A 22,004-nucleotide genomic window follows, 5' to 3' on the forward strand; every position below is an offset into this window, starting at 1 on the left:
AAACTGATGAGAATGCAATGCTGAGACACTTTCTGTATTGTTTATTCTGTCCACTGGCAACGTGTGGACACACAACTACAGAATAAAAGGCTTACAGGCACTGTGAGCATATTTTAAACAAGGTCCTTAACGCACACTTGAAAATTAGGATAATCAACTCAAATATTCATAAGTATGATACATTTCTACATACAAAAATATGGGATGTTAAGGTTAAAAAGGAATTGAAACAGTTAAGCTCTATTAAAGGAGCATTATGGAATTATTTTTACTCACGACTGCCACCTCTGGTCTAAAACGGAACTGCTGCCTCTGTGTAAAGCTCATGCATGGCATTTCTGCCACCCCCTCAAGAATGGATGAATTGCATGAAGAAAAAGCTTTAGGTTTTAGGTGAACTAATGAGTACACACATGCACGCACATTCAAAATAAAAAAAGAGCAATGATGATGACATGTCAAATCGGTAAAATTACCGAATGAGCTCTAAAAAAAGAAAAGAAAAAAGAAAAAGCTTTAACATGAACATTTGCAACTCCACACTGCAACTTAAACATGATGTGAATAAAGATAAACTCTATGTGTGTTTCGTTCAGTTTTAACTCCAGGAGCTCATGATCTGTTCTTCACGTACTAAACCGTCAGTGTTTATTGAGTCAGTCTTCCGTTGTAAGTGCGTCCACTGTCTCTAAGAGATGCAGTGCCAGGCTGTACTGGGCGTGGTTCTCCGGAAGCATCTCGATCAAGTGACCCACCAGCCTGCTGGTTTGAGGGAGGGACACCAGGGGGCATCGCAGCTCACTGGGGTCCTGCAAACCCACACAAATACAGTAGTGATGACAAATGAAGCACTCGCAATATTTTTTGACTCCTCTAGATGGCACTCTTGATTTAAAGATGCCTTTATCTTTAAACCAAGCGCACCATCTAGAGGAGTAAAAAAAAAAAAAAAATCACAAGTGCTTCATGAAGCTTCATTTTCCCATCACTTGCCCTAACTACCCAATGAACAGCAAGGATGCCAAAACAAAGTGTAGGGGGCCTCACCATAGCCTTGAGCCATGTGCACAAGGTGGGGGGCAGGCGGGCCAGGAGCTCCATAGCAGGCTGTGTCTGGTTTTGATTGTGCAGCAGTGAGTAGCTCAGCCTTTGTCCTGTGATCATCAGCAGCTGAGAGCCCAGCACGTCCTTGTCTTCCACCTCCAACATCACCTAAGAGGCACGACCATACGTCAATTCCAAACGTGGCATTGCCCGCTCATCGATAACGATGTTATCGGACGTCGGCCCTCGACCTGACCTCCTCTGCGTGCGGGTCCAGGCCCTGGTTGTAGAGCTGGCACACCAGGTGTCGTCGCAGGATGTCGGGAGCGACCTGCAGCAGGCCGCCCAGCTCCAGACACAGCGAGGGCCACCACTCGGCCCTGGGGCCGCTCGACGCTGGCGTCTGGGGCCCGCTGCTGGTCGGATCGTCGATACACTGCACCCAGGCGCTTAGCATCCTGAGCAGGAACTGAGGCAGAGAGGAGGGTGGGTGGAAGATGAACATGTGACCGCGTTTACAAGACCAATTTTTATTTTTATTTTTTTAATGTCACAACATTATGCATTATGAAATAAGATTAACTTCCAAGGTTAACTTTGGCATTCTTTCTTTTAACAGTAATTTTGAAATAGTAATCGTAATAAGCAAATGTATTTATTTAGGTAATCCTGAAATTAATACAGGTGCTCGTCAATTTTTTGGGTAGATCCTCAAAAAGTTGAAGAATTTTTTCAATTCCATCCAAAGCGTCAACCTTTCCTAGATGATAGATTCTGGGCCCACAACTTAAGGGATTTCAAGTATTTATTTGTTTATTTTTTACATGATTTGGTCTTCCAGCTCATACAACCCTTAAAACAGGATGTCAAAAAAATTTAACTTCACAGTTTTTTGCATGGGGAAAAATTATGGATAGATTGATGGTATTTTCAAAACTATATGTCAATCTTCAATAGTTTGGTTGGATTCCCTTTGCCTTAAAGCATAACACAACACTTTTTTTTGAAGATACTCTGGTGTCTACAAATGCTGTCTACATGTCCTGGTCATTATTTGTACATTTTAGTACATGGTTTTGGTTTGGGCACCATTTTAAGGTTAAACACTGAGATAAACACAATTTGGCTGTTATCTCATTACACGAGACGATACGTACTACGTCACTTGTTCCGCATGACGTAGTCGCCCCCCACCACCCACCGACTCATTCTCTATAGTGAGTTGCTGCTGTCAATCACAGCCAGACCACGCCCAACCCTCTCCCCATTCGAATAAGATTATTTGGCAATAATGCTTGAGTTGTTTGAGCATCTTATCTTAAAGATATTAAGATACAAACTCACAACAGGGTATCTGACCTGTGGGCTTTGTAGGATTCTGTCTTTTTGAAGTGTAATTATACGGCCTCAATTTTGGAAAATCGAATTTCAGACTCTTCAAGGGTGCGAAAAACGTTGGTATCCATGACCTCATGAATCGTGCCTTGCAGTGAACGGTGATGCAAATGTTGCTTAAACTAGACCCAGACAAGCAGCAAATTTCCTGTTATGTCAGTGGTTGAGATCCCTGGCGCCAACATTCAATAGTCATCGTAATGACCATGGACCAGGACACTCAAGCCATGTGCTGTTTTGTGCGTTACTGTTGCCATAGTGACATCGACATTGGCTGACACCCTGCCAGCGTGAAACCACAAGTTGAACTGAACTAAGACCTAACATCAGGCTCCAATATCAAAAAGTATTTATTAAATGACTTTAATTCCGATTTGTATCAAACCTGGATATAAAAGACCTTGATGATGCAGAGGTATAGTATTCTCTGACTTATTTATAGAGAGAGAAGAGGAGAGAAGTCTCACCTCCTGTCGTAATAGGACCAGTCCTACGTCCATGTCTCCACTTGGCATTAGTTGAATGGTGGTCAGGTCTCGAAAGAAAGCATTCTTACCCTAGAGGAATGATTCGAGATATTATCAGATAAATAACCACACGGGATTTTTATTGACCTAGCACATTGTAAATGAAAAAAACCCCCATCATTCTTAGGTACAAATTTGGGTTACATCACCGCCAACAGAACACAACTCCGTGGTACATGGAGGACCCCAGTCTAAATCCTGTCTCCTCACCTTGCTGTCAAACAGGCTGAGGGGTTTGACCTTCAGGCTGAAAGTCAAGGCGGCGTGTAGCAGGGAGGCTAGCAGACAGTGATGCTGCACCAGGGGATAGTGAACACCTTTCTGCTCCAGGGCAAGTTCAGCTATGGAGGCCGGGCCCTCGGCTCCGCACCACACCTCCTCCCCCGACAGCTCGGGGAGAGGAACCTCTGCTACCGCGGAGTCCGCCTGGACAGGGAGAAGGAGATGCACGGAAAATTAATCAGGGAGGAAAATTACATGAAACAAGTTGGAGTTAGAAACACGCAAGTGCAAACATGCTAACCGACCAATACAATGAAAGCCTGCTGTCATTTTTTAGGTGGTGTTGCAAGTAAAACACTCATTTAGTTTTTTTACATGATGGGACAGTAAGGGGAAGTCAACCTTAAACATTTCTTGACAATAATATGTCACTTTATTAGTCTAAACATGATTAATATTACATTTATGGAATATGAGTTGTGCAGCAAAATCCAGCTGTTTTTATCCATCTCAGGGGGCGGCCATTTTGCCACTTGCTGTCGACTGAAGATGACATCACAGTTGCTCAGGGTTCAGGCAATGACCAATCACAGCTCACCAGTTTTCTGAAGCTGAGCTGTGATTGGTTGTTACCTGAGACCTGAGCAACTGTGATGTCATTTTCTTGACAGCAAGTGGCAAAATGGCCGCCTTCTGATATTGATAAAAACTGTTGGATTTTGCTGCTTAATTCATATTCCACTAACACAATATAAACTAAAATACCATATTTAGACTGGTGGGGCTGCATAAAACATATTATTGTCAAAAATGTTGTGTGTGTGTTGACTTCCTCTTTAAATCATTCACTCCCAGCCATTTTCACTGAAGCAACCCCCTTCGCTCCCAGCTGTTTCACTAGATTTTGACTGATTTCGCAAGGCCCACAGAATATTCTGTTCTATTGCTATAAAACATGAAACCCACCTAAAGAAAGATTAGAGACTCTTATTTTATCAGGAAAAAAAAGTAAATTTGTATCTGTTTCCGTTTTGCAGAAATTCGCATTAGAATATAGCTAAATTTCATCATTATTCATTTGTTTAAAATTGTGGGTAAATGAGCTTTGTTGCAACATGATCCTGGTTGATCTCTTATACTCTGCTACCACCTGCTGGCCGTTTTTGTAATAACTACCATTGCTTTAACCATTCTCTTCAGTTCAGAGGCTGCATCAGAAACATCTTTGGGAGCATGGTAATATTTAAAATAGAACATATTTATACGTTTTTGGGAGCAAATGAGTTAAGATGGGTAATAGCATTTTGTGGCCAGAGGAGCGACATTTGGGCCTGGTATCATTTTGTTTTTCCATTTGACTAACTATCCTTTAGAAAGCATAGGCTTAAAAGGCACAACACATTTCAGCCACTATAATCCATCCATCCACACCTCCTTCATTTAGTTTGCAGGTGAGCTGAAGCCTTTCCCAGCTTTCCCCAATGAAAACAAAAAGGAGCTAAATAAGCTTCATTTAGAGCTCATGCTTTTTGCAGACTGATGCGAGCCGCTGGCCATTCTTCATGCCGTGTCATGGACTCTCCTTACTTACAAAGTAGTTGACAAAAGACAATGGGCACTGATTCTTAACCAAGAGTCCAGTCACCTCCATGAGGATCTGCAGCAGCTGGACGCAGCATCCCAAAAAGGAGGTCAAAGCTTTGTCTCCCATTCCTACATCCTTCAAACAAAACAAAAGCCATCACAATCGAGTTTTTTGAGAAAGTAACTCATTTAGTGCTTTTTCAAGATGCTTACCCGTCGGCACAAGCGATCTTTGGGTGCTTTGCCCACCTGCAAATCACGAGACAAGATTTAGATCTGGAAAATATCTTCTTTGCTATTATGTTATCTGCTTACTTTTTCAATGAGGAAGGTTGCTGCAGAAAAACGTTTGACAATAAACGTACTCCACATCATTGTGCAAATACCTGTGAAAAAGATTTAAGAAGTGAGATTTTCTTTAACACGCAGTGCACAAAGCAACATGGTTTTGGGGAAAAAAAATCGGTGGCATAATTTTAAGAATGTGTTTATTATTATTATTGTCGTTTTGTGGTGTGTCAGTCAAGCCTTTCTTACGTCACGAAAAAGGTTAGCACTGCTGGTTGGTGTGCGACAGACCAATGTATACGTTGGAAAAGCCTACCCAGTTGGATATGTGGACTGGAGACCAGCTTGAGATGTTCCATGGCCCGGCACAAGTGTGCACCCTCCTAGAGGAGAAACGTGAAGGATGATGTCAGCAATGATGCATTTGAAAGAAAAGTCAAAGTATGTGTGTGCGAGTGTGCGGTTGCAACCTCTGGGTCTTTGTTCCACTGCACCACGTACTCCCAGCAGCAATGTGCGAAGAGCAAGTTTGGGGAGAGGGAATGTGGGAAGCGCTTCCACACAGCCTCCAACAGTTCTGCGTGCGATTGTGTTCATATTTCAATACAGGTTTGATTTGATGATTTGATTTCATACTGACCTGCTGTTCCATTTGCGTTCTCTTCACTTTGTAACACTTTTACATCTTCTCCTGCCCCCTCTTTTCTCTCTTCATCCTTATCCTCTCTCTTCTGAAGGATTTCTTTGAGTTGCTCGGGGGCCAGGTTGTACCGGAACACCCACTTGGAGACATTGTCAGTGATGCCACCTTAAAAGACGATAATTGAGTTTCACGCTTAAGCGTTATCATGTAGACAATAAAAATAAATCATTATTAGGGCTTCAACCTGAGCCTCCCTCCAGCAGTGTTTTTATGGAACACAGCACAGCAGGGCCTCCTGTTGATCCAACAATGGGGGGCACTAAAAGTAGCGTCTGCAGCACCAGTACATCCTCCAGCTGGCGAACACACACCACCCAGTGCTCCAGCTCCAAAGAAACTGCTTCCCACTCCGACTGCAACTGTCATATACCCACACAGAAAGAAAAAAAAGCAAACAATTGAAATTGCACACATACTGTAGATGGCACAGATATCATTTTAGTTGGTTTCTTTTCGAGGCAACCCTACACCGCTTATCTACATGAGAGAAGACTTGCTAAGCATTAAGGAGTCTCTTGGCCTTCTTTTTTCTTTTGCTAAATTTCACAAGTTCACAAAGTTTGTCGGAGACACTAATCGGATGAGTGGCAGACCTTTATGCAACATAGACTTTTGTCCCTTAAATGATGCCTACTTGTCCATAATGACATCTATAAGAAAGTTTTCAGCTGTATTAATTAGTAGCCTACCTCTGGCAGCTGCTAGAGGAATGAGAATTTTTTTTGGGGGTGATTTTTTTAAATTTTTGGTCAATTTGTGAATATTTTTGTCCCTTGGTCATCTCCTGTTTCTCCCTAATTACGGATATGATGACATTTTCAGCTGTAGTAATTAATGGCATACCATTCTTAGTTACTACAGCAATTAGAATGAGAAAAGATGTTTTCACTCATTTTTAGTAAATATTTTGGGCCCTTAAGACGTCTCCTGTTTCTCTATAACGAAAGATTTTATAACATTTTCAGCTATAGTAAGCAGTGGTCGACCATTTGCAGCTACTACAACATTCCAAATGATAAAACAACAAACTTGTAATTGTTTTATGGTGATGTCGCCATATGTAATTTGTGGAGAGTCCCTAACCTAGATGGTAAGATTGAATATCAAACATCTAACGTCAAGCCAACGTTTTGTTTTTTTTGCCCTACTATACAACACTGAAAGACTTTACTTTACTGGTCTATTGCCCACGCATCGTTGGGTTTGTCTAATCAATGTTTAACTTTTCAGACAAAACATGTTCTGACCTTGTCATGAACATTTAACACTATTTTAGTCGAAAGGAGACATATTACGTATTCATTTGACCACTGGTATTTCAAACAGTTCGTTGGCGTATTAGTAAACTGTCTTTGGCCAAAATATCAAGCTGTATTGTTCGACTTTGGAAATTGACGATCCCGCCACTGTGTTTCAGTGATACAAAATAGAACCCCCGCCTAGTGACAAGTCCTATTTATACTAAAATCGTCTGTGCATTCTACCTTGCTGTCCGCCCTGCTGGTGATGCTGGCCTTCGCGGCACGGTGAGCAACAAAAGCAGCCAGCAGCGCGGCGGCAGAGTTTTGTGACTGCCCCAATATGTTGCGGCACTGCTGCCACCAAGGTGAGACAGACTGGGGGTCCCATGACTCTTCTATGGCACCTGATGAGAAGAGGGAGAGTGGCCATCTTCATTGTTTGATGTAAATGTCAGCTTGCGTTTGATATTCCACATACCTTCCATGTTGCTGAAGAGGACCAGTAGTGCGTGAAGGTTTTTAAAACATTCTGTCGGGGTCTGAAGCACTTCCTTTTCTCGTTGCAACCATACACTCAACAACAGAGACTTGAGAGAGACAAAGGGAAAAGATGATTAAAATGTTTTTTTGTTTTCAGCCTTCGAGAAATGATACATTTATGTATCATCTTACTAGTAGCTGTGGTGGATTTATGCCAGCCTGCTGCAGTTTGTCACAGATTTTATGTGGTGGGCTCTTACCACACAGGCAACTCCAGAAGATGAAGCTCCCTGCACAGAACATGTAAATCAACCCTCGGCCTCTCCTCCTTCAGTCATGTTGGGTTATTAGCACATCAAATAAACTCATGTATAGAGAAGTGATTAACTGTGTGTACCTAACTGGTTCCATTCTACATCAGAACGGTGGATAAGCTTCAACTGCCCATCCTCTGTGCATTCAATCTGCGATAGGAAAGCTTGAGCAGGCAGAGGTGCGTCTGGTGCGTCTTGAACAAAACTAACGCTGGGCCTCGAGTTCCGCTTGGTGTAGCGTTGCAAGGTGGGACTCACGCGCGCCAAATCACCCTCAATGCCATCAAGGGAGTCCAGCTGTTTGTGGGGTTTGTAGAGAAGTATTCCAATATTCAAAATCATTCATGCCATTCAATTCAAAAGGCGGACGTGTGTACGCCTACAGCTTCGTCGCGCTCCTCAGTGTCCGCAGAAGAGTTCACGTGTTGGATGTCGGTGTAGAGCTGAAGCAGTTTCAGCTGGGAGGAGCAGAGCTGCATTAACACTGGATCCACTTGTTCAGCATCTGGCACAAAGACATTTGATACACAGACAATTTGTACATAAAATGCAAATTACAACATGAAGAATACTCTCTTTCAGATAAGCGGCTCCACCTTGCTGCTGCAGAGCGCTGAGTAAGGCGCATGTGATGTTTGTGAGACACAAAACAGGAATGTTCTTGTCGGACAGCAAAGACTCTAAAGCCTCCAAAGAAAGAGAAGAAGAAAAGACAAACCATACTTAGAAATGTGTGTGACTTTGACTACGAACTTGTGGTCGTGCGGTCAACAGAGGCAAGTATATGAAATTTAAAACAAAACAAAAAAATCCATATTAGTTCTCTAGTCTGTGCTTTGTATTGACTTTCAATTTGAAGTCAATAGTGTTCACTGTGTAATATTTTCAGATACAAATGTATTTAATATTTGTGGTACATATTTGGTTTTGCTGATCGCACGAAACCTCAGATGACCGCATTCTGCCTCCACACTGTGGCGGCAAAAAAGCACACTACTGTTTGCTCAACCACAGATGCTTGCACTTTCCCTCCCGACGTGGCGCTCCTGGTGGCATCCCTCATGCGTTTCATGTTGGGATCAAGGTTTTCTACGTGTTGTTAAGGCTTTCTATGCGTAGAAAAAATAAATATAGGGCAGATAGGAGCACGTTTGCGCCCACAGTACAAGGTGTGAAAGCAATATCTATCATATTATTCTGAAATAGCATTTAGAGTATGTACTGTATGTGTTTACAATTTATGCCTCTCTGACAATCCCTGTATGAAAGGAATCCTCAGACACATTTTTAATTAAAATGTAGTTTAATTATACTAATAAACAATTACGGCAATGTTTGTTTATCCGAGGCATCGCTGCATTCATATTAAACCTTTTTTTTTTTTTACAGAGAAGCTAAAAATGTACAAAACAAATAAGGTTATGCCTCCAAAACTGATTTGCACCACTACAAAAAATTAATAGAGTGCAAGAAACTAAAAATAAAATAAAAATTAGTACCGCAGTAACACATCTCTTCAATTACAGTCATATTACGATATGTTTAATAGCTTTACAAGGGGAAATGTCTTCTTTTTTCTTTTCTTTTTTAAGGCAGACTCCATAAATTAACATCGGTCAGCTTCATCGTACCTGTTTTTGAATGGAAGACTGTTTGATATCAAACAGCAAGCCTTTGGCCTCACTCTCCAAAATATCTAAAAAAAAAAGAAGAGAAAATTCATCAAACTGAATATCAGTGATTTTGCAAAGTCTAACCAAAGACTAAGGTTTACTTAACCTAAGTGGGTGAAGTAATTATTTAATGTGCTGCTGATTTCCCCTCTATGGCAGTAACATTTTAACAGGGAGACAGAATATCAATAAAATAAAATAAAAACATCTGGGGGAAAAAAGACATTATACAAAGGTTATTAATTCAAATGTCTTTAATAAAGAAAAGTATTTGCTCTAACCAGCAAGACTCCACAACAAGTTTCATGGCCCTGAGACACCCACATTATTTCACACGATTCAAAATAAATAGTTCATAACTTTTATACATACATATAGCGCTGTTATTTATCTAAAATATACTGTACTTACAGTATACCTAAAATGAAAAATAGACTAATGTTAAGTGTGCACATTTACAAAGTCAACAAAGAAAAAATTTGTTATTTCTGTTCTTGTACCACAAACTGTGAATATATATCAAGAATAATCTCTCACCAGGCTCCACATCTCTGCTCTTGAGTATTGTTGTCAATTTCTTTAACAAATGCATATCTTTGGCTCCTTCACTTTTCTTGTCGCTGAAATGAACACAATTCATTCAAATCATTCCAACAATCTTTCTATATCACAAAAATAAGACGACAGGCCTGAAAGTGAATCTACAGCAAAACTATTATTACTGCACAAACAGGTTTCTTATAGATCTGTAACCCTTCTCTAAAAGAGTGAAACCTTCCAGCTCACTTGTCTTAAGAATTGTGTGGGAAAACGGCCACATATTAACAGAAGAAAACAAATCTACAGATTAAGTGATGGTGGGACTTGAAATGTTCAATTCATCCCATGACCAAGCTCCAATTATCAATTTTCCCCTGATTAAAATGCCATCAATTACTTCCACCATAAATAAAATATGCTGTATATTTTTTGCCATGTGTTTTTAATAGAGTTTTTTTAAATGTGTTGTATAAAACTTAATGAGCCCCCCAAAAAAGAGAATTTAAAGAAATTATTTGGTTTCATGAAGTGTAATTACTGTACGTAGTGTAGTATTCGTGAGTGAGTTAGGCCTTTAAGGGGCAAGGCCTAGTGAATGATGTCACGAACTGAAGTCTGGTTGGCCATCTTCTTTTGAGTGTTTGTATGTTTGCTGATTTTAATAAATGGCTGAAAGCGCATCAGCGTCTCTACATTACAGTGCATTAATCGTGCCATGTTTTCAACACTCCACTGAAGCGGCGATGTTATGTGAAGCTTGCAGGAGACAAAAAGCAACTAAGCAAAAGCTTGTAACCCAAAAACTCATCAGTTGGGGCACTCGTAAGATATGGTAATAGTGTGTGTCTATCTGTATATCTGTGTTGATGCTAATCAGTGTGGAATAACCTGAGGGCCAGGTGGAAAGGAACATTCACAGTCCTTAGGGCTCCTGTGACGGGATCCAGCAAACACACTTGATGAGTGTGGATTTTCCAGCCCTGACTGGTTACACTGTTCACCCCTAACAGACGATAACCAGCATACAGCAACCTGCAATTGAACACATACTGAGATCCTAAGAAATCCAGAGTGGCATTTAATGTTCGGCATAACGCATTGGTCTTCTGTGTGTACCTGCAGTGTTTCCCAACAGTGAATGCGCCCACTCGAGGTCCATATTGCATCGCCCATATCTCTAGGATCCCCCTGCGGGGGGCGTAAATAACCAGAAACAGTGCATGCCGTTTGGGGAGGGAAGTTGAGAGTGAACTTTCCCGACTGGTTTGCTCCTCTGGAACATGCAGCCAACCCAGCTGGGCATCTCTGTAACCTTTTGTTAAAAAAAAAATATATATATAGATTAGTGTGATAAAACAACACTAAAAACACTGTCCAAGTCATGTCAAAATCCTGATTAGCTAATGGCCCCCAAGACACAAATGTTTCATTTCCTATCCTTGTCCTATCACTACCAGAATAAACAAAAACACTCTATTCCATTCACTCTTTCAAAAAGCTTATTAATCAAGCCTAGTCATCACCACTTTGCACAGTAATTGTATTATTATACTACATCAAAGTGAATACAGTACACTTCTTGTATTTCTTTCTTATAATAATTTTCATATTTGTTATAAAGATATCTTCATTCAATGTGTATATGTTCTGTGTATAATTGTGTTGTATGGAAGTGATATCAACTTCAAACTAATTCATTGCATGTTTAAGGCAACACATCACTGAAATTTCATTTGTAACATGGCTCATTTTTTTGTATTCGAGTATTATTTAGTCATAAGAAGAGATGTGCGCACATAAATTTTGGTGACAATCTATCACGGCTTTCGGACATAGAGCTTTTGATAGACCCCTTTTGGAGGTTCGCAGGCTGGCAGCCACTGCCGCTGTAAATGCTTTCTCAAATGAAGGACACGAAACCTGACGGTTATGAGTGCTCTCTCTGAAAAAAGAGAGAAAAAGAAAAGGAGTGCTATCTAAATTATGGCAACATTTGACGACGCCATACAACATTTTTAGAGCAAAATAGACAAAGAAACAGGTTAAAAAAAAAAGAAAAAGAAAAAGAACAGTCTCGTGTTACTACACGTGCTATATCACCGTGATTATGTGACTGGCCAAGATGGCGCTGCGCAGATATGTCATTATTTTGATACTTAATCTGCTTTTTTTCAGGAAATCAGATGCCATTGATATTTACATGATTATTGTTTATACACTGCTTAATCAAATGATGTACAATACATTTTTAGTGGTGTGTTGCTTTAAATGCACTTGCATAAAAATATGATTTTGACTGCAATAATGTTTAACAATGGGTCAAGATTTAACGTCTAATGAGGAGTATGAAAGGACCAAAATCATTCAAGGCAGGCTTTGACAAAAAACACACACAAAAAAAGCAACATACAGTAATGGCCCCAAAAAATTGGCAACCCCATGTGCTTCTGTCAGGTATGCAATACTTCTCCCATAGAACGGCAGCAATTACAAATTTTCCAGGTTTCCTAATTCTTTTGTTTGCATCAGAATTTTCCAGTCCAATTTCGGAGTTTCGTGAGGAATGGTTAGAGTAGCCATTTTTTTTCAGTTTTTTCTTTTTTTGTGCTGTTCCAATGCAAGTTAAAGCAATAAAGGTGAATAACAAAGATTTTGTAATTGCTAAAATTTACTGGAAGAAGTGGTGCACTATCTAACAGAAGCATGGAAGTGCAAATGTTACAAAATTGTCCACCCTTTTGCACTTCCTCAAACAAAATCAAGTTCCCTAAAGATCCCATTTACAAAGACTCTATATTGTGAAAGAATGGTGCTGATTTCATAGCACCATTTTTTCCTTAGCTTTCTCTTTACCTTTCCACATGCGAATTGCAATCCCTCTGTTTAGGTCCAACAGTGTAACTCGACCAAAGTCATCAGTTACTCCGGCTAGCGTGTTACAGGGGGACAGGCAAATGGACTCGCCATGGCGGCGTGAGTCTGGGAGACCAAATCTGAATGAAAGAGAAGTCAGGATGAAAACTGGATATGTTTTATTACAATATTTATCACAGCCAAATTAATGGTGCTTTTATTTAATTTGAGGTTATACAGTGGTGTCTTGAGAAACAAGTGACCTGTGTTTTTCGAGAGAATAGCTGTCATATGGCCGATTTTTTGAAAACATTTTTTTTTTGCAAGCTAACTTTTGTTTACAAACAGTTGCTATATGTTGGCAGTGAACTAAACTCACTACACAATAATAGCACTTTGGCCAATAGTGAACAATATTTTAAAAAAGAGGTTTGAAGTGTTTAATGCCACTGCGATGTGTACCGATACTTCCGTTAGTTTTCCGGCGTGACATGCCGACGGTCAATGCCGACGCTACAGGCGGCAGGCGACGGTCACATTTGGCTGACGTCGGATTGGTGTATTGAGGCCTTAAGACAACTGAGACGCTCCTCTATAAGGCAGCTTGAGAACAACTTTGGGGTCACTTTAAATGTCTTGAGGATTGAGGTGGGTTAGGAACGTTACGATGAAGAGACTTAACATTAGCCATATATCTATTTGTCTGTCTTATACTGCCTTCATGTGGCAAAGACGGGTACACCAGAAAAAGCAGCTGTCATTTGATGCAATTTCACACACAAAAAAATTCCTTTTGAAACATTTTAATTACAGTAATTTCTGGACTATAAGCCGCTACTATTTTCACTTGCCTTTGACCCTGCGGCTAATACAAAGGTGAAAAGTGGGCGCACTTTAAGGAAACGCAAGAACGTTAGGCTGAGCAAAACAAACCAATTGAGCCCAAATACAGTAGGAGAGACAGAATGAGAGCGAGGCAATTTGAGCCCTCATTATGGAAAAGAAAGTAGCGGAAACCCAGTGCAGTAACATTAAAACACCTGCGGCTTAGGTGTGTAACAAACTTGAGAATTCCCTAAATTTAGCTAGTGCGACTTAAAGTCAGGTGCGCCTTATAGTCCAGAAATTACTATATATCATTGCTATGTTTTTATAAAGTACAATATTATGGAGAGCTATTTTCCTCATTAAACAAAATAACAAAGCTGAAACTTTAATGGCATTTCCATTCATTTCAAAGGGAAAAGATAATTTGAGATATGTGTGTTTTGAGTTGAGACGAATTAAACCCGTATCACAAGGAGCCACGGTAGTATGAAAGCCACCTGATCGCCAAGGGAGTTGCAGGCTCAACCTTGTGCCTGTGTTTCTGAACAGTCTCATCTTCGTTCTTATTTTTGTTCCATCCGAGCCATCCACTGAAATAAAAGAAAAAAAAGTCAAAAAAGGAGAGAGTGAAGTCGCACACAAAATACTTAAATGAGACACAAGAGGAATTGCTTGTGTGATTGCTTGTGAGACATAACTCACAATAAAATTGAGCTGGGATCATTAGTACAGGTTATTTTAATTATTCTGACATTTTCCCCATTTAATCTCTTTTATATTTTTGTTTTAATTTTGCATATGCATGCATTCAAAAGCTTCCCCACCTGGCAGCATTGAAGAGGGCTGATGTAAGTTTACTGGCCACAGCGAGCGCCACATGCGAAAGAAGAGGCTGGCTGCTTCCCTGAGAACACACAGTTGATGAGCATTAATCCTATTCATGTACTGCAGTGCAGACTTGTAAATATTTTTCCACGTGTATTGTAATGGCTCACCTCTACCGCATAGTAAAAACTAGTGTATGGGCCTCCTCCTACAGTGACATACTGGCTCATGGCAGGGGGGCTGCCTTTAACTGAAGCATTGAACCCTCCCAAAATGGAGGCATTCTTCATCTGATCAAACACATTGAGTGACATGACACCTATCACAGACAAACGAGGGAGAACAGAGATGAAGAAGATGCAGGTGGGTAAGCAACTCAAGTTACTGACTATATTTATGGATTGTACACAAAACTAAGAACTAACTTCATTAAGTTCTGAGGAAAAAACTCAAGACACAAACCGTATGATGAGCTGATTTGTAATGATGTATCTTAAACTGATTTTTCATCAACAGATAATGCATTTTAATCTCTCAAGATCCCAAATAACTAGCAAATAGAACAATTATATCACTTTGGATCTTTTGGATTTCCCCGCCCTCACATTCATTCCAAAATGCAACAGATAAACGTGCAATTAGAATGCAACCAAATGGAATAGTTATACCTTCAGAAATGCATTCCCTCAAATCTGTAAATTATGTTGACCAGCTAGTTCACTCACAACAGTTTGTCCATAAAATAGCCAGCTCTCTGAATCTCTATCCTCACAATTGCTCTCGTGTTTCACTGATCTTTGAAAATTTTTTGCAAAACACCATCAAATAAATTATTTTGTCTCTCCTTACTCGTAGACACACTTCCTAAGTGTGAAATCTATAGTTGTACACAAATACTGGAAGTAAAAGGAAGAAACATATATTCAATGATAATAATCAAGAATGTACACACTCCATTTCCAGTAAAGTTTGGACGTTGTGTAAACTGAGTCTTTCACATATTTGTGGAAATATTTTGGTGCACGACCTTCTTGAGAACAAATATTTTTTCAAACAATATATATGGTCATTAAAATAATTGCTACAACAACAGAATCTGACTATGCAAGACTTGGCATAATTAGAAAACTGAAAATCAGCTTCAATGATATACTTACCCACACTACAGTGGTCTACAATAGTGTCCATGTCTTGGAGAGCCCACTTCTTATAAGCCAGAGGAGGAGGCTGAATCACATCACTACCAGCAGCTGTCGCTAGAAGTACAAAATCAAGAGGGATGGCTGAATCGAATGTGAAAAAGAGCTTTAAAGAAAGCTACCAATCAAACAACCCTTGAAATGGTGATCTCATTATCCATTTGCCCCTTTAACTTGAAGGCGTGATTCACATAAAAACTATTGATGGCCATAATGCACACAGGGGGACGGATGTATGTATATATGCAGTCAAACCCACACAGTGCACTTGCAAAAGGTTTGCTACTGGCTTTGTGTGACCAAGTGGCTCATTTATACCAAAATGTGTCTTCAAAATTCAGTTTCCTTGGCTATAAAGTAAAGAAAACACTCTTAATTGACATAATTGCAACAACCCTGGGCAACCCTTCATCTGTCCAACAAAAGGAAAAGCATGCAGACACACGTGCATGCGTCCATAGGCGCAGAGGATACTCGGGGGTAGATTTAACCCCCAGATTCCTAATGACCCTGATTTGTCCCACACGCTTTTGCCACACTCGACAACAAACATCTCTGGTAAAACTCGACTATTGTACCACTTCTGTTGGCACAGGCAGTGAGCTTAGTTAGTGAATGCTGTACTACAAATAATGATACGTTGAAGTTACACAAGACTGTCGGAAATTTGCACCTCAAGATTCAGGATTTAAATCACCCTTCTTCCTGAAGTAGGAACTGCAACTTGGCAAGGGAGACGAATCTTACAAGCCTCACATAGAATTCATGCTATCTGCTACTCATGTAAACAGTGGACCCCTTATAGCTGTGGTTTGGCACCCGCAGATTGGCATATTCGCTGTCACGGTGGGTATGAGTCTCATTCTCCACACTGTAAAACGTGAGGTGTTTGTTCAACATAATATCCATAGAAATAGTTACATCTTTTTTTCTTTTCTTTTTTTTTATGTTGATGTAGAGCATGCACGCACGCACACACAGCAGTACCTCTAGCCACCTGGTTCCGGCAAGCGCGCAGGGACTGGAAGAGGCTGAAACCATCTATGGTGACCAGTGCAGCAGGGTAGAGGATGCTTAACTCTTCATGCTAAGATTGAAAATGTTACTATTAGGGCTGCCACTAATTATGACTTTAATAATCAATTCATCTGTCAATGATTTTTTTTTTTAGATGAATTGGATAAAACGTGCATTTTTTTAATTGCTAGCCATTTATTCAAAAACAGTACATTATTTCAAAATGACAGCGCACAAAATACAGAAACATTATGATTCAGTTAGTGGTTTGGTCCTTACCATGTCAGCAAATAGGAAAAACCTTCATCGTTATCCAAAGTAAATGCAGATGTTTGCAAATGTCGTATTTTGGATAATTAATAATCAGTCTGCTTTCATGGAGGTCTACAGAAATCTGAGAATATTTACTAATGAATTTGGCCAATTTTACATTAAACAATGGTTCTAAAAATAAATTATGAATATAGTTGTTGATTATTATGCCAATTTATGAATTGTTGATTAATCATTGCACCGCTAGATACTATTATTAATGATATTGCTGAAGACATTTTAAATTGAATAGGAAAAAAACAACTCGATTTTACTCATCTCCTACCTGCTCGGTCACACCAGGGTGGCGAGGGATCTCATACGTGCGACACTTCAGCCTTAAAACTTGGTCCTCGTGAAGCAGTTGGGCCAAGAGCAGAGCCCCATTCTAATGAAAAACATTACACATTTCATTTAATAGCATTCCTAATGGAAAAACATACTAATATATTTGAAAAAAACATTAATTTCCCTGAGTGTAACAGTATTACGATACAACAAGTAATATGGAGGTGACAGATTTCAAATGACTGCACCTCTGTGTAGAAGCGGACATGGCCAGATGTGAAACCCACAACAACACATGTCCAGTCCGGTCGCCCAGTGGAACTCCTACAAAAAAAAAAAACATACCCGCATGCTGTCAAGCTACCAATCGTTACTTATACACAAGAAATTACAGATCGAACAGAAAAAAAAAGTACCTTTTCTGGCTTGCCAGCGGTATACAGATTGTGCTGCTCACACGTTCTCTGAAGAGAGAAACCCAACAAACACTCGCTGACAATTATTTATTTAAATCATATTTCATTGATGAATTGCATGTGTCACATATGGATGCATGCATGCAGTCACACAGAGCACTTGTAGAAGCCTTGTTATTGTCTGTGTGTATGTGTGTCCAAATGTCCAAGTGGCTTATTTGGATCGAAACATTATACCCCAGACGAGCATGTATTAAAAAAGAATATTCTCAATTAGGGATGGGCAAGTGCCAATTACAGGTATTTTATTGGGCCAATGCCTGGCATTATTTCAAGGATTGGTACTTACAACGACGGCCAATACCTGGAAGAACCTCTTTTACGATAAGGAACTAGAAAATAGAAAAAAGAAGAGTGTCTCTGCACTTGCCTTTGGAGAAAATTACCTACACTTTGAGAGGTCAACAGGATATCTTTCAAGAAGTTTGGGGACGTTTTCTGGACAACGTCGGGCATAATGACATTTAGCATCTATTTGGTGAACCTGGGACGGAATGACACCCTCGTTTGGATGAAGATATCGTATTGAAAGGACATGTGGGAGCTCTTGCAAGACACGTTAAATAGTTTTGGGGTTGTTTTTGTTGAATTCATTTGTAATTTTCATTTTTGCAATTTAAAAATCTCAAATATATTGTTGGGGAAAAAAGGAAATAAGAAGAGCAGAACATTGCCCTTAATTTCAAGCAATTTTGAGGAAAATGCTTTATAGGGTTATATACTCTATGTCTTTCTTTAAAATAATCTGTCGTTGTGGTTTTGGGAGACATTTTATTTATCAAAAGTATCATATTTTAGCATATAGCTTTTAAAACTTTTGAGTTTCTTTTTCGAATCAACATCCTATATACAATAGCATACTATACAGCAAAGCTTTTTCTAACTTAAAATCATCCACAGAATGCTCCATGGTTACAAATTAAAAAAATATCTCACCCTTCCTCAGTGCTGAGTATTCCACTCCAAGACACAGCCAGGGTCATCTCTTCTCTGCCAACACCATCTGTTCTCCATTTAGCTGCAAAGAATCAGTCAAATATAACTCCTCTGTTTATCAAAAGATGATTTCTCTACATTTTCTGAGGGAATTTCTGGGACAAAGTTGTGAAAACTAACACCTGATCATGTATCCCAATTCCAATGTGTTAAAGGCAATTATTTCTGCCTATGCAGTATTTGCATTTTACACATCTAACGTTACAACATCCTTGCATTGACACTGTCACGCATCTAACAACGTGTTCTGTGTAACTGGCACAGGCGGATAAATGCTGCCTCTGTTTTCTGTTACAGCTCTGATGCAGCCATTTTACATGACTTCCACTTGAAAGTTATCTGTCGCCATCTGACCTGAGAGAAAGACAGCCTTTTGTTCATGAGCCACCACAAGCAAGTCTGAGCAGGGAGACAGGGATAGCACACAGTCCTGCAGCCAGGTTCCACTTAGGTCTGTGGTTTCCTCCACCTACAGATTAGAACAACAATAATAACAACTTGAGGTTCATCTGAACAGTGACAGAGTAGTTTTCTTTTCCTTCGTGCATTTTTAAATAGCTTTTTAAAGAAATAAAAAATTGAGGAGATTAAATGAAAAGTCTGCCACTCAATTTTAAGTGTCAAGGTAAAAATATGTCAGTCTGGCCTTCCTGTGTGAAGTTTTCCTAATGATTGCATGAGTCTTCTTCTCCTTAATATTCAATTTTTTGCTCACATACCAAAAACATGCATATTATGTTAATTGAAATTCTACACCAGGGGTCACGAGCTTCAGTCCAACTTCCATTGTGTGAAGGTGAGCGTAAAAGGTTACAAATACTCCACACTTATAGTCACTGATGGTATAAAAGTTCACTAGGGTAGGTTCCCACTCAGTGATGACGTGTAAATGGTGTTTTTTAGTGTTGTTCCGATACCGTTTTTGGCAGTATTGGTCGATGCCGATACCATACCGATACTTAAGTATTTTTTTTTTCTCAACATGAAAAAGCTGCCCTGCTATTGGTTCAGATCATTCAAGGGCCAGTAAGATATCTTAGCTCGGCATGCAGTGAACATGCCACACATCAGTGAATGTCGTGCATGAGCAAGACACAAGATGCTGCATTCAAAGTCCTATATTAGCATCATAATGAATCGTATCGGCATGTTGCTTGTTAGTACTCACTGATACCACTGTTTTAATGCAGTATCGGGGCCTCTGCCGACACTAGTATCGGTATCTGAACAACACTATTTTTTATTTGACTGGCAACTAGTCCAGCGTTTGTTTACCCAGCGTATAGAAATGGATGGAGGGTTTATTACTGTCTTAGGTCCTTGCTGTCAATTTCTCTTTCAATTGATCCCAGAAATTAGATCAATCCATCAAAATTTAATGTTTGCAGATGCACTCAAATAGACCTTCTGGGGACAAAAATCAGATTTAAAGGTGATAAAAGACGACGTGACAAACCGATGTGGTCGCTGTGGCTTCTTCCCCTTTGCTCTCTTCACTATCCCATGCTGTTTCCCAGTCAGGCGTGTCCCACGAAAGTTCATTTTCAGCTAGGGAGGAGGAAGGTAAACAAAATTCATTTCAACGTACGCAAGAGACTCGTACTGACTGTTATTAAGTATATTTGTATAAAAGTGTGTGTGCAAAACGCAAAGAAAGACGGGTTTGTAACTCGGAAAGTGAATCATTTACTCGTAGAGAGTTGCCCCGGAGTTGTGGAGCAGACAGGAATTAGCCTAGTCTGTCAATAATGACGATGTGATTACCTGTTTGATTCTTCTCCTCCGGCTCAGTTTGACCGTGGAACAAATAGTCCCTGACGGTCTTGAGATCTTGGAGACGACAAAATTCCAATAAGCCGCAGGACATGTCGTCTCCGTCCTACCTGGACCCAATTTGACAGAATATTCGCCAGTGAGCCTGTATGCTAATAGTCCACTTGTAGAAAAACTACGTAGTCTCGCGGTACGCGTGTTAACTCCCCGTTGTCGTGCTGTGACACTTTTCCCACAACACCGCTTTCTCTTATTTAGGTAAGAAAAATATATCGACCAGATACTGATACGTGCCTACTATGTTAAATTTGCGCAATATTTACTATCCAGGTATATGGGAAACCCCACTAGCATAACATTGGTTTGTTTCCGGATTACACTCAAGTCGAGTTTTTCAAAGTAAAAGCCTACGTGTTTCATTTCTGAAAACGTAGGAAACACAATACAACACAGAAACAATAAAATAAAGTTTTGCACAACGTAATTGTCATTTAAAAGATGAATTGACTTCATGACAATTATTATTATTATTTTTATTAATCATTTGCTATTATCAGTGAGTGCTTTCTACTTACAGAAGGCAGAACTTTTTGGGAGTAGACGCGTCTGCTTATGGCTTTGTGATTGGGTGAAATTAATTAAAGACACACTACACTTATAACATATATACTGTAGATAGTATTTGGTTCTATAAGATTATGTCATTTGTGATTGGATGATTGAGGATGCGGAGGCCGAAGTTCTACCTACATATGCAACATATTTCTGCCTTATGGGATACAACCAGCTTTCAATTTAAAGCAATGCGTGATGGTTAGGTTATGCAGCGCGAGAAGAAGCACAACATAGATCCATCTACTTGTCCATGCTACGTAAAATAGTATATGAATAGAGGTCATTTTTGTCTATGACGTTTTTTGCATCAATCGAATTGTTTTTGGTCAGAGATGTTTGTAACTCCAGTTTCCACTATTATGACTCTTTGACCATTTGGGCCTCCGTGTCATTGCAGGGTCAAAGGTCAAGGGAATGTTGTCCTCCTGTGAATGTAATGATCAACATGGGCAGCTGCTGGACTCATTGTTTAACACTGTGTCTTTCATTCCCATCCTTTCATCCATTTAAAAAGCAGTAGGCGTGTTACCGGGGTACTTCCTGCATCTTCACTAACAAATACACCACGGCCCACATCCGAAACACACAAGCGGAGAGTTCAGTGCCTGCACATATAAATAAACACATACAACTTCTCCTCTGGGGGGTGCCCAAAAGTTTCCGGCCCGGAAGGCCAGACGCAGAAACTCAGGAAATAATTGGGTGTCAGAGAGGTCCGTGGGCCCGTTTCAGTCACATTTCCCCATCCTGGCCTGTTAGGTACAGAGCTGTTGTTACATCTGCTGATTTACAAGCAGCAGAAACAACTCTC

At 40.0% G+C, this 22,004-nt stretch overlaps 1 protein-coding gene across 1 annotated transcript; it reads right to left on the bottom strand.

Annotated features, from left to right (window-relative positions):
* Window positions 1-26: 26 nt before the first annotated feature.
* On the bottom strand, window positions 27-20,944 carry rab3gap2 (RAB3 GTPase activating protein subunit 2 (non-catalytic)). Its single transcript, XM_086094516.1, has 35 exons — window positions 20,570-20,944; window positions 20,262-20,353; window positions 19,160-19,274; window positions 18,746-18,827; window positions 17,750-17,797; window positions 17,582-17,657; window positions 17,332-17,433; window positions 16,704-16,803; window positions 15,675-15,773; window positions 14,688-14,836; window positions 14,517-14,596; window positions 14,190-14,282; window positions 12,865-13,004; window positions 11,128-11,323; window positions 10,900-11,043; window positions 10,009-10,091; window positions 9,430-9,494; window positions 8,395-8,485; window positions 8,182-8,303; window positions 7,882-8,095; window positions 7,677-7,774; window positions 7,483-7,591; window positions 7,248-7,408; window positions 5,948-6,122; window positions 5,701-5,868; window positions 5,531-5,637; window positions 5,377-5,443; window positions 5,088-5,158; window positions 4,986-5,021; window positions 4,834-4,908; window positions 3,177-3,392; window positions 2,907-2,996; window positions 1,301-1,513; window positions 1,048-1,212; window positions 27-809 (listed from the first exon to the last, which is right to left on the bottom strand). The coding sequence occupies exons 1-35, from the start codon at window positions 20,670-20,672 to the stop codon at window positions 657-659; spliced, it is 4,098 nt and encodes a 1,365-aa protein (XP_085950642.1). The 5' UTR covers window positions 20,673-20,944; the 3' UTR covers window positions 27-656.
* Window positions 20,945-22,004: the final 1,060 nt, after the last annotated feature.

This window comes from Leptonotus elevatus, chromosome 14 (genome assembly GCF_054856555.1).
Source record: "Leptonotus elevatus isolate MCC_2025b chromosome 14, RoL_Lele_1.0, whole genome shotgun sequence".
In the NCBI taxonomy this organism is placed as follows: domain Eukaryota; kingdom Metazoa; phylum Chordata; class Actinopteri; order Syngnathiformes; family Syngnathidae; genus Leptonotus; species Leptonotus elevatus.